Consider the following 12,744-nt stretch of genomic DNA (forward strand, 5'->3'; position numbering starts at 1 on the left):
ACCACAAAGATTTCACCTCCTACTAGATTTTACTGCCTGTGATGCTATGCCAGGCATGGCAATCACAGGAAGGGAAATCACTTAAATATCCCCACCTGCAACTAGCAGTAGACTGGAGGCCATAGCCTCTGCTAACCTGATGGGCTAAAGTACTGCCTGCCCAATTAGGTCAAAAATATATTACATTTGGGAGGGTGCTTCATTTAAGGTAAATAAGTAATATGTGAAGTCATGGACTGAAGACATTTTTGTTTGTTTGCAGAATTGAAGAACTGACATGTGGTGGAATGGTGGAGCAAGTTCAGGATGCCTTTGGAGAGACCATGACTTCAGTTGTTTCTCTCTGTGCACGTTACCCCATTGCCTGTGCAAATAGCATTGGTCTCTTGTGTACAATTCCATACACAAGGTAACCAATTAAAGAACTACAATACAATGTTTCAGTTAATGTTTGATTTGTTTAAATGCATTTATATAAGGTTTAAGTTAAGTTGAAAGAAAGAAATCATATTGATTGTCTGAAAGAAATATGATAAAATGTTAAAAAATACCCACGGTCTGCATACTTCTGTAAGTACACTGATATTGTAATTAGTATTGAATATTGCTTAAAAGTTAAAGAATTACACTTCTCAACATATTTAGATTTTACATAATTGCTATTTTATAGATTCATATATGTTGTGCATCCTTTGTGCCTCCTGATCCTGTGTAATTGTGAAATGGGATTTTTTCATTGCATTCTTCCTCCACTACTTTTTTCACAAGTGCCTTTCTCTTTTAAGACTCAGAAACGCATTGATCGTGTATGGGTCCGACAATTGTGGCTTTCATTGTCAAAATGGCTAAACCCCGGCTTAGTATTCTTGATAGAGGGGAGGTTTCCTCTTCTGATTTGCACACTCCCAGCATGGCACTTTCAGGGGTGTGGCATTCAATAAAATGTATATTTGTCCATGAGGCATGTTGCTTCATAAATCTACTTGTCATGTAAGAAAATCCACTTGTCCCTTTGGTGCTATATAGTGCATCCACAAATTATGGCTGCAATCTCATTATATAAGAGCTTTGATAATACTAACAATTACTTTATTTTGCCCATTTTCCAGAGCCCTTTCTTGTACCTACTGTGGCTGAAGGTAGCAGTAAGCAACAGCGGCAGCCTGTACCTTTTTAAAGTGGCGGAGAGTGGAGTGCCCCACCACTTTGCAAAACAAAAAAAAAGTTAAAAAAGTTATAAAAAATAAATAAATACCACTCCCTCCCTCAAAAACCCCAACGTAAACCACCCCTCCGCCCTAAAGCCCAAATAACACTATAACACAAACACTACACATACATGCACTACACATATAACATTACACACATGCATTACACAAACATTACACATTTTAAAATAAAAAATGCACTTCCTCATCCTTGTGTTTCTGCTCTCCGATGCCGGCAGAGCTCCCCTAACCAATCTCGGCACTGCTATCACGCTGTTAAGCAGCATGAAAGAAGCACCTGGATTGGATGGAGTATCCTGGCTGGATGCTTCTTCAGGCCCTAAAGGCCTATGTCTGGTCTCCACCCAGATGTTGTAGACAGCTGAGTGGAGAGCTTCAAAGTGCAGAGGTCACTTTGGCTGGCGCAAAGCAGGTGGATAGAATGACATGCGCTCTTTGGAGCGTCCCTGCTAGGGAATGCTCCAGTGCTCGGCTGCCGGAAGCAGTCAGTCCTCTGTTGCCGGCAGAGACCATGCCCAGCATGTTTCTGGGCTGGTGTGCACTGCGGGGGGGAAGAATAAAATGGCAATGAATCCTACGCAGCATGCAATGGGCGGGGAGGGACGGGGGTGCGACGCTCCCCCGCCCTTGAAAACCACCCACTGATAAGCAGTAGTTTCAGGGTTGAGCGCTCATTTGAGTCTGTGCAAATCTGATAATATGAATGTTTTAGGGGTTTCACCAGCTCTTCTCTAAACTTTTCCCATACTGAAAAAGCTTGGAAATGTATTTTTGATACGGGCAAAAACAAAATTTCTTCCAGGTTTGGCAAAAAAAAGTGGTTAGAGGGAAAGAACTTGTAAACGAAACAGATTTTCACATGTGGAAATCTACAAATATATATTAGCTCATGCTAAAATGCAGTTCACAAATACTTTCTAGGAGTGCCATTTCCTGGCCTACTTCCGTATATTCTTGGTAATTCATGAAAGCCGTAATTCTGCACAGATATATGCCGTGGGTACAGTTTTGTGATTTTCTTTAAGAATTATGCCCCTAATTAGGTCTTTAGTTAGCCAAGATGCTTTGTTTGTATTAAAATTATATCTCTCTGTCTGCTGGCTTCACTGTGAATGACCGCATTGTGCTCTATCACAAGGAGCACATCTGCACACAAAATAGTCTTGTTCAATGCCAGGAACTACTGTGGCAGTGTGTGCTTTTTGAGACCAAAACATATTTTTCCCATTTGCCGGAGTTTGTTATAACAATGAGAGCCCGGCAGCTCCCACAACAATAACGTTTTACAAAAACCATGTCAAAACAAGACATGTTTTGACAAAACCAAAAGGCTGACCATCAATGTTGACCTACTGACTTTTCCAATGCTTGTTTATTTTCATGTTTCCTATCATATTGTTGAAAATGGTTACACTGATTTTCCAATATGAATATTATTTTTTTAGAAATACTAGCATGCATCAACACATTTTGCTAAATGATGCTTCAAAGAAATTGTATCTCTAATTGTTTAGCATTTTTTTTCCCTAGCTGCATCTTTTAGTGTAGGTTGTGTTTTGTTATTTTGAAAACAAAGAATCCTTAAGCTTGCTTCGAAGCTTCGGCAGATATTTGCATCTAATCACAGAGCATTCTGGGACCATATCCTCATATTGTTAAATTTGGCAAATGTGTACAGATTTTTATGCTGGAGCTGCGATCAGTAGTACAGTCTGAGATTACAACATTTCCTTAGAGCGTTCACCCTAATAATAAAGCCTTTGCATTAATGAACCATAAACATAAGTGTGCACAGAATTAGCATATTGACACAGATATTACCTTACCTGCAGACAGTGCCCTCTCTTGATCCATAATGTGGTGCTGTAAACTGGCAGTCAATGAGTTTGTGCTGCAGAGGATTGGGACTACTTGTCCCAAGGGCAAAATAAATATAAAAACCTTATTGTCCTTGGCCCCAAACAATATGTCCTGGGCATACGGCTATAGGAATTCCACACCCCTGCACTTTAGATCTGCCTCATGACTTTGTGGTGATTGTTAGTGACTTGAAGGTCTTTGCTAGAAGGCTGGAAATACCTCATCATTTAGCAGTTTTGAGCAGCAAAATCAGCATTTTAAATAGGAAATTGAAGAAGAAATGGGACAGTTGTATTCGCAAAACTTCTGTTAAAATTTAGAAAATGTCTTTGTGAGAATTTTCTCTATAATGCACAGTGATTTTAGTCAGTATACAAATATCTGAACATTTGTATACACTATTCCAGTGGTTCCCAATCTTTTGACTTCTGTACACCCCACTTTATCATCACTGGAACCTGTGGACCCCCACTGAATCATTGGAATCCGGCCACACCCCCCTCCCCAAGTCATTACTGAGAGCTGGGGACCTAATCATTTAATATTATTTAATTTTCTAAGAAGTTGTGAACCCCATGAGGAGGCTTTGCGGACCCCGAGCAGTCCCGGATTACAGGTTAGGAACCTCTGCACTATGTACATAAAACATTTTTTAGATACCTTCTCAGAAAATTGTTTCTTATAAAAATCGCTTCATTGTTGCTAATTCTTTTTTTTTATAATATGCCAAGAGAATCCTGGTATTTACAGTTTTTCGTTACATGTGGTTGCCTATTTTTTCTTCTCTTCTCAAAATCATGTATCAGTTCTCTCCAGACATAGGCCTCTATGGATAGATAGCAATATAATGGTGGTGTGGACTACTTTGAGTTTTTAAAATCTTATAGACACTTCTAGGGGCCGTTTCATTACCTTAGAGCAGTGGTTCCCGACCTTTTGATTTCTGTGGAACCCCACTTTATTATTTCTGGAACTCAGGGACCCCCCCGAATGAATCACCATTCGAATCTGGGGACCCCCCCACTAAATCATTACTGGAAACCCGGGATCCAAGCCTATGCATTTTCAATGATTTTAACAGAAAAGCAGTACACAAAAAATACAGAAACAAGCATTCCATCAAACATATACACATATTATAACACATTTTATTTAATTTGTCAACAAAATATATATATGTATTTTTAATTCAGAAGGAAGGTTGGAGCTTTTCTAAATTCAATTAAAGCCACACATTGTCCATTCTATATTCATCTTCCCATGAATCGATTCCAGGATACTAATTTCATTTTCATCCTCCAATTTCAAATTCCTTTAAATTTACTGTATGTTTTAAATTGTTCAATGGTACATTTAGCTACTTTATATGCACTTTTTTAATCTGTTATTATTAGTTCATTTTTTAAGCAGTCACGGACCCCTTGAGGAGCCTTTGCGGATCTTCAGGATCCCCTGGACCACAGGTTGGGAATCACTGTCTGGAAACTTTTGATGAGCAGTACCCCTGCACGCTGGTGGGTGACATAATTCGGCTCCATGTGTAGTAATCTGTGCCGGAAATACGTGTGTTTTGCCTATATAGGTGCCCCCCTAGCGCACGGATGTCAGTTCTTTTCTTTCTCTTCCAGTGGATCCTCATCAATAGTCATAAACATTGAATATTCCCGCCCTTGTGCGGGGACCCCGGAGCATACATCAAATACACACATATAAAGTATGAAATATGCACAAAAAATATATATATAGCATTTTTAGTAGACATAACTTTCATACCAAACTCACATATACATGTGTAAAACGTCAATGCAGGCTATAATCATAAACAGGCTAAAATGCTTAATTTCTATGATTTTTTTTTTTTTTTTTTTTATCATAATAAAAATTACAATAGAGAATAAATATCTACCCAAGCCCCCAAAACTGGGCTTAGGGAAAAAAGCAGTAGTAATCACTAGAGAAAAAAGAGAAAAAACTACATTGAAAAACAATGGAGCATTCTTAGCCAATAGGCTGCATGCAGGTTAACACAGGAGAACCATAAAAACGTTGGCACCGTGCCTTTAAGACCCTGAGCACCTCCAGTATCCCACCATGCCTCAGGGGTGAAGGAGAGGTGACAGTTGGTTCACAGTTAGGTCAGTACTTTTTTCTGGCTTCTTCTGAGAGGATCCTGGAGCATTGAGCTCTGTTTTTCTGAGCTTTTCTCAGAAAAATACTTTAAAACAGTGGTTTTTCCTGTTTTACTCGACATCTAACATCATTGTCTGAGTTTGGCAGTTTTTTCCTGACAGAAAAATGCCTTCCCTTTTTGTCAAATGCCCTTCTTGTGGGAAGAAGAAGGCCCAGTTAGATCCACACACTCTTTGTATTGTGTGCCTGCCTCAGAGTCACTGCCCTGACACTTACAAACACTGCAAGAATATGTCAAAGAGGACTCTGAAGGACAGAGAAAAGATCAGGCTTCATGGGCTTCACGAGAGGCAGAAAACATCATCCTCTTCGCTTCCCAGGCAGCCAACAGGCCACTCAGGAGAGAATGGCTAGGTCGACCTCAGCAGGTAGGAAAGTACCTGTTTGTTCCCCGTCGACGTCGTCGCTGCCACCATCTCACCGCCATAGATCGACGGCGACCCGCCCGTCGTCGAAGGATACGGCGTCGAGGGAACATGGCCATTGCAGGGACATATCTCCGTCGACGGCAGCCCGCCGATCGCCGTTGAGCCATCACCGGCGTGCACGTTCGCCGCCGAAGACCTCACGCCCCCGACGTCAAGAGACACGGCGTCGAGATCACCACGACGGCGGCCTCCCACCGCTCCACGTCGAGGCACACAACGACGAGTAGGTCGAGGTCCAAAGATCTCCGTTCGACGTCAAGACACTCAACGTCGAGACAAGAACAACCGGTGGGGCGCCCTTCAACGTCGACACAGGTTTTACCTGTCTCGCAGGGAGTAAAACATCGCCTCCCTCCAGCAGACAAGGCCGCACCATCTCCAGTGGTCTCCATACGGAGCGATTCATCTCGTTCGAGAGCGGCATCATCGGGGCATGTTTCACCCATCAACTTACCACCAAGATGGTTGGAGAGCCTTAATAGACCAGCGGCCACCCCGGATTCGCAGTATTCACGAATGTACTCGCCTACTGCCTCTCCTCCGAGAACACCATCACCGACAGCGTGGGCAGGACGGGCTAGTTCTGCTCCGCATCAACCGACCACAAGGCCTGGGCGCTCTGTTACAGCGTCTCGCAGCAGGTCACGTTCCCAACGACGATCTAGGTCAAGATCACGACACAGAAGATTGCCCTCTTGGTCGTCGCCAGGATCATCCGTCGGGCGTTACTCCCCCACCTTAACAGATTCTCCACCAGCTCGGGTCTCACCGGTGGATGACATCACTACTTTTAATGAGGTGCTTTTAAGGGGAGCGCAGAAGTTAAATATAGAGGTTCCAGAGCCATCTACCTCCTCGTCAGTCATTTTTGAGCATCTGCAACATAGAACAGCTTCAAAACAGCTACTGCCGCTAGTGCCTGGTCTGTTGCAGCCCACCATGGACACTTTTTTGACGCCAGCCACCCTCAAATCTGCTCCGGCGAGGATTTAAAAAAAATATAAAGCGCCTGAACATGACCCTTTATTCCTAAGAACGGATCCGTCACCGGACTCAGTAATATTGGCCGCAGCACGAAAAACCCACTCGGTGGCATCATCCTCCACGGTCCCACCATCAAAGAGAGCAGGCATCTTGACTCTCTGGGGAGAAAGATGTGCGGCACGGCGCCATCCATAATCAAGGTCTCCAGCGCTTCTGCACTCCTGGGCAGTTATGACCGTTCTCTGTGGGACTCCCTCAACAGGTTCAAAGAAAAGTTGCCCAGGGAAGACAGACAGGACTTCCAAGAAATCCTGCAAGAGGGATGTCTGGTATCCAACCAAGTCATCAGCGGCAGATGGAGCAGACTTAGATGCGCATGGGTACGCACATGGAATCTGTGCAAGAAGGTCTTCCTGGCTGAGGCTGACTGGTTTAAAACAGGAAGCTCAACAGCGCATCTTAAATCTCCCTTTCAATGGGAACTCGCTGTTTGGTACCCATACGGATGACGAAATGGCACGCATGAAGACCGAAGTGGACACCATGAGGGCAGTAGGCCTGGAGAGGAAGAAGGACTTCAGGCGGAGGTATAGGCCTTATGACAGGCGCCCTTTCCAGCAGAGGGTTCAAACCCCTCACTGGTCCCAGAGGCCACAGCAAAGGCAGGGACGCCCTCTTTTTCAGGCTCGTAAGGCCACAAGGGAACGAGGGTCAAGTAGACCTCAGCAGTCCACACCGAAAGCGCCGGCCAAACAATGAGATCTCGCTTCCCTCGACACTGTACACCACTCCGGTGGGGGGAAGTATCACAGATTTTCTTCATGAGTGGCACTCTATCACAAAAGACAAATGGGTGCTCAACATTGTCGAAAATGGCTACTCTCTTCTTTTCAGACAACATCCACCGCACTTGCCACCAGCCAAATGCAATCCATCTCATCTCAACCTGCTGCGCAAAGAGGGCAATAGAAAAGGTTCCACTTGCGCACAGAGGAAAGGGGGTTTACTCCCGTTATTTTCTAGTGACGAAAAAAGGCAGAGACGGCGTTTTCAGACCAATTCTGGACTTACGGCTGCTGAACAAGTACATAAGAAAACAGAAGTTCAGGATGCTGGCTCTTCACCAGATTTTCCCTCAACTACATCAGGGAGACTGGATGTGCTCCATCGACCTGTAGGATGCATATTTTCACATCCTGATAGCTTCCAAGCATCGGAAATTCTTGCGCTTCCAGATAGCCTCACAGCACTATCAGTTCAGAGTGCTACCATTCGACCTGAAGTCTGACCCTGCGTCTTCTCGAAATGTGTGGCAGTGGTAGCGGCACATCTTCAAAAAAAAAAATCTTCGGCTACCCATACCTAGACGACTGGTTACTGAAAGCTTCCTCTCCGGATCAGGCGAGAAGCCATCGGGACATTGTGCTCAAGGTTTTCGAGTCTCTAGGTCTTCAAGTCAACTACCAAAAGTCCACCTTGATTCCAACACAGAACCTCCACTACCTGGGAGCTATACTAAACACAGATCTCCAAAGAGTGTATCCTTCGGAGGAACGACTATTATCAATAAAGAGGAAGTGTCCAGACCTGTTAAAATCTGACGCACCGACGGCCCGTCAGGTGACATCTCTGCTGGGCTCCATGGCATCATGCATTTTCGTTGTCCCAAATGCCAGGCTGCGCATGAGGCCCCTCCAAGAGGCGTTGGAGAACAACTGGAGCCAAAGGACAGGTCGCTGGGAGGACAGAGTGCGGCTACCAATAGCGGCACGTCAGTCATTGCAATGGTGGATGCTCAGACCTCACCTGTCAGTAGGTGCTCCGTTTCACCAGGTAATTCCATCCGACATTCTGGTAACGGATGCATCTCTTCAGGGATGGGGGGGGGGGGGCTCATCTGGGTCCCCTTCAAGCTCAGGGCCTGTGGTCCGACAACGAAAAGAAGTACCATATCAATCTACTGGAGCTCAGAGCGGTCCATCTGGCTCTCAAGTCTTTTGCTCCATCGATTCAGGGGAAGTCTCTCCTAATACAAACGGACAATACAACAACAATGTATTATCTGAACAGACAGGGGGGAACGAGATCCCTACCCCTATCTCAAGAGTCCCAAACAATATGGCATTGGCTCCTGGCCAGAGGAATGTCGCTTACAGCGGTTCACCTGCCAGGTCAACAAAACGTGGAAGCAAATTTCCTGAGCAGACACCTAGAGGACGCCCACGATTGGGTCCTACACGACGAAGTCGTCGAAGACATCTTCGCTCTATGGGGTCGGCCTCAATTGGATCTCTTCGCGGACGAAGTAAACAAGAAATGTCCAGACTTCGCATCCAGGTTCTACCGTCCGGGATCTCGAGGGAATGCCCTGTTGATCGACTGGTCAGGGATATTTCTCTACGCCTTTCCACCGATTCCCCTCATACCAGTAGTGATCAACAAACTTTACAGATCCAGCACCAGAATGATTCTCATAGCACCGCAATGGCCCCGTCAATTCTGGTACACAGATCTCCTCAACCTATCGGAACAACCTCACAGGAGGCTGCCGTGCAGACCGGATCTTCTGAGCAGGATGGAGGGCAGGGTTCTGCATCCCAACCTACCCTCTCTGAGCTTGACAGCATGGCTCCTGAATTCCTGCAATATGGGCACCTAGGGCTCTCGCAGGATTGCATGAACATCTTGAAAGAGTCCAGACGACCTTCCACGCGGCGTTCTTACTCTTTTAAGTGGAAGAGGTTCTACATATGGTGCTGTCAACAAGGTCAGAATCCCATACGGGCTCAGGAGGATGTCCTATTGTCGTACTTATTTCATCTGGCAAAGTCCGGTCTGCAGGTATCATCTATTAAGGTACATTTTTCTGCCATTACAGCCTATCGTAAGTCACCTTCTCAGGAATCCTTCTTTACGAAACCAGTAGTCAAGGATTTCTTAGAAGGTTTGAAAAAAGTTTTTCCGCCCATTAGGAGACCCTCTCCTCCATGGGAACTGAACATAGTATTGTCAAAACTTATGGGCCCTCCTTTCGAACCTATACACAAAGCCTCTTTGCAACACCTTACGTGGAAGACGGCTTTTTTGGTAGCCATTACTTCCGCGAGGAGGGTCAGTGAAATTCAGGCTTTGTCTTCCAAAGAACCGTACACTGTTTTTCACGACAATAGAGTGGTTCTGCGAACTCACCCATCATTCCTACCGAAGGTGGTGTCAGAATTCCACATCAATCAGACTATCTCTGTACCGACTTTCTTCCCTAATCCAGAGACTCCGGCAGAGAAGGCGTTGCACTCCCTAGATTTGAAAGGAGTGTTGAAATTTTATTTGGATAAAACAAAACTGATTAGACATTCCAACCACTTGTTTGTAAATTATGGTCATTTGAGGACAGGAGAGGCAGCATCTAAACGAACAATATCAAGATGGATAGTTTCTTGTATTGTTAATGCTTACCAGTTGGCTAACAAACAACTACTAGGTAGACCTAAAACGCATTCCACAAGGGGAAAAGCGGCTACTGCTGCCCTCCTTAACAATGTTCCAATATCTGAGATTTGTAAGGCTGCTACATGGAAGTCTGTACATACATTTACTAGACATTACTGTTTGGACTCAGATGCAAGAGCAGATGCCCAAGTGGGGCAGGCCTCTCTGAGAAATGTATGTGCATGATACATATCTCTTCCTGCACTTCTATTAGACAGTCCGCAGAGTTTAGGGATGGGCTTGCTAATCTATTCAATGTTTATGACTATTGATGAGGATCCCCTGGAAGAGAAGGATAAGTTACTTACCTGTAAATCCTAGTTCTCTTCCAGGGATATCCTCATCAAAGTCATAAACAACCCACCCTCCTCCCCGGACGCACGTCTCCTAGAAGTGCAGGACAGACTGTCTTTCGAATCCGTTACGCAGGTTATCACCGTAAAAAAGTACTGACCTAACTGTGAACCAACTGTCACCTCTCCTTCACCCCTGAGGCATGGTGGGATACTGGAGGTGCTCAGGGTCTTAAAGGCACGGTGCCAAAGTTTTTATGGTTCTCCTGTGTTAACCTGCATGCAGCCTATTGGCTAAGAATGCTCCATTGTTTTTCAATGTAGTTTTTTCTCTTTTTTCTCTAGTGATTACTACTGCTTTTTTCCCTAAGCCCAGTTTTGGGGGCTTGGGTAGATATTTATTCTCTATTGTAATTTTTATTATGATAAAAAAAACAAAAAAAAACTTAATAGAAATAAAGCATTTTAGCCTGTTTATGATTATAGCCTGCATTGCTGTTTTGCACATGTATATGTGAGTTTGGTATGAAAGTTATGTCTACTAAAAATGCTATATATATATTTTTTGTGCATATTTCATACTTTGTGTGTGTATTTGATGTATGCTCCGGGGTCCCCGCACAAGGGCGGGAATATTCAATGTTTATGACTTTGATGAGGATACCCCTGGAAGAGAACTAGGATTTACAGGTAAGTAACTTATCCTTCCATGCCAGTTAGCGTAGATGCAGAGAGGTCTAATCTCAGTCACTTATTGACTGACGCGTCTTCGACCTTTTGTTGAATATTTTTTTACACTTTGTATTCTGGTGTACAGGATGTCCGCCAGAAAGGCAGGTTTTAAACCATGCAGCGTCTTGTCATCGGCTGATGTCTGCAAGGGACCAGTGTTTGGTTTGCCTTCGGTGTCTTGAGCGAGATCATGATGCCAAGACGTGTGAGGATTGTCGTGCCACGCAACCTAAGGCTCTGAGGTAGCTTTCCCTCAAGCCCCCTCAACTTCAATCGACTTTACCACGCTTCAGGTCTCAGTTGCAAGAAGGGTCCTAAGATTGTTTGCAAAGTCGTACCCAGCGATCATCATCCCATTCCAAGTCATTGGGGAGTCTGTTAAATCCCACAAAAAGCAGAAGTTGTTGAAGAGGTCTTTGACTAAGCTGGTTAAGTCTATAGGTGAGTTGTGGGGTTTTGGCACCTGAGGCCTAGCGCTGTGGTGGAGCCTGTGCCTGGGCTGTCTCCATGCTTCCCTAAATTTCCAGGAGGAGGATCAACCCCCACCCAACTTAAAGAATTTTACGAGGCCATTCACTTCTTGTTTGGATTGCCAGACCCCACTGTAGCGTACTTGGCTCATGGGTCCGGGAGGGGTCCCAGCTGGTCTTCTGCTGGCGGGTTTGCTCTCTGCACCAGTTGGGCCTCAGGGATCCATTGATGGATCCGTAGTGGTGCTGGTTGAGCGACCTTGACCTTTCCAGTTGTCTGCTTCAGTGCCGATGCCCTCAGCACCACCATCGGTATTCCTGAGTCTGATGGGTGGGCGTCATCCAATGCCAGTTTCAACGCTGACTGGGGCAGACTCCCTTAATCGGAGCCAGTACCCTATTCCAACAACAGGCCTGGATTGAGTGATGATTGGGAGAGGTCTGTGGCCCCTTAAGGATAGCAGACATTAGAAGATCCCAAGAACACCTGTATGAGGATCTGGTGAATGCCAGTGGACTGGACACCTCCCCAGGCACTGACCTGGTCTCTCCCTGTACTGTGGCTATGGAGGATGGGGCCTAATCTGCAGTGGTAATGTATGAACCTTATGCTGCCCTCAGCGGCAGTCAAGACAGACATCTTGACAGAGGTGCTTCAGCCGGGAAAAGCCCCAACTGAAACAGTACTACCATTTAATGAAGCCCTTACCATACTACTCAGAGCTTGGTCCCAGCCCTGCACCGTCTGCTTTAAAGTGGAAGCACACTGGTCTGTGCGCAGATTGAAGGAAGGCCCCCACTAATTGTGATGGAGAGGTGGCTCCTTTAAATGTGGGTAGTTTGCAGTTGAGGACCACAATAGAGATGTTGTGTACATACTGGCTCTTCCAGAGAGAATGATTTGAAGCCCAGTGGTCAGGCAAGGTCAGTGAAGCTTAGTTTTATTAGAAAAGAAAAAAACGCCTCATGAAGACATTGAAAGATTATTAATTATGCAGAAACAATATACAAAAGGTGACATAGAGCATTACAAACATTGGGTCACGCAGTCAGCCACCACTTCAATGAG

The 12,744-nt window shown here is 45.0% G+C and overlaps 1 protein-coding gene across 5 annotated transcripts in view; it reads left to right on the forward strand.

Moving 5' to 3' along the window:
• The window catches only part of HECTD4 (HECT domain E3 ubiquitin protein ligase 4), a 1,724,100-nt gene that overhangs the window by 683,531 nt on the left and 1,027,825 nt on the right, over positions 1-12,744 (forward strand). For all 5 annotated transcript variants that reach the window (XR_011199486.1, XM_069214810.1, XM_069214812.1 and 2 more), the window contains exon 33: positions 263-409. Coding sequence is in view for 4 of the 5 variants with exons in the window: in XM_069214810.1 (XP_069070911.1) it covers positions 263-409 (147 nt within the window). In the remaining variant the exon portion in view is untranslated. The remainder of the gene's footprint in view (positions 1-262; positions 410-12,744) is intronic.

This window comes from Pleurodeles waltl, chromosome 11, assembly GCF_031143425.1.
Source record: "Pleurodeles waltl isolate 20211129_DDA chromosome 11, aPleWal1.hap1.20221129, whole genome shotgun sequence".
Taxonomy (NCBI): Eukaryota; Metazoa; Chordata; class Amphibia; order Caudata; family Salamandridae; genus Pleurodeles; species Pleurodeles waltl.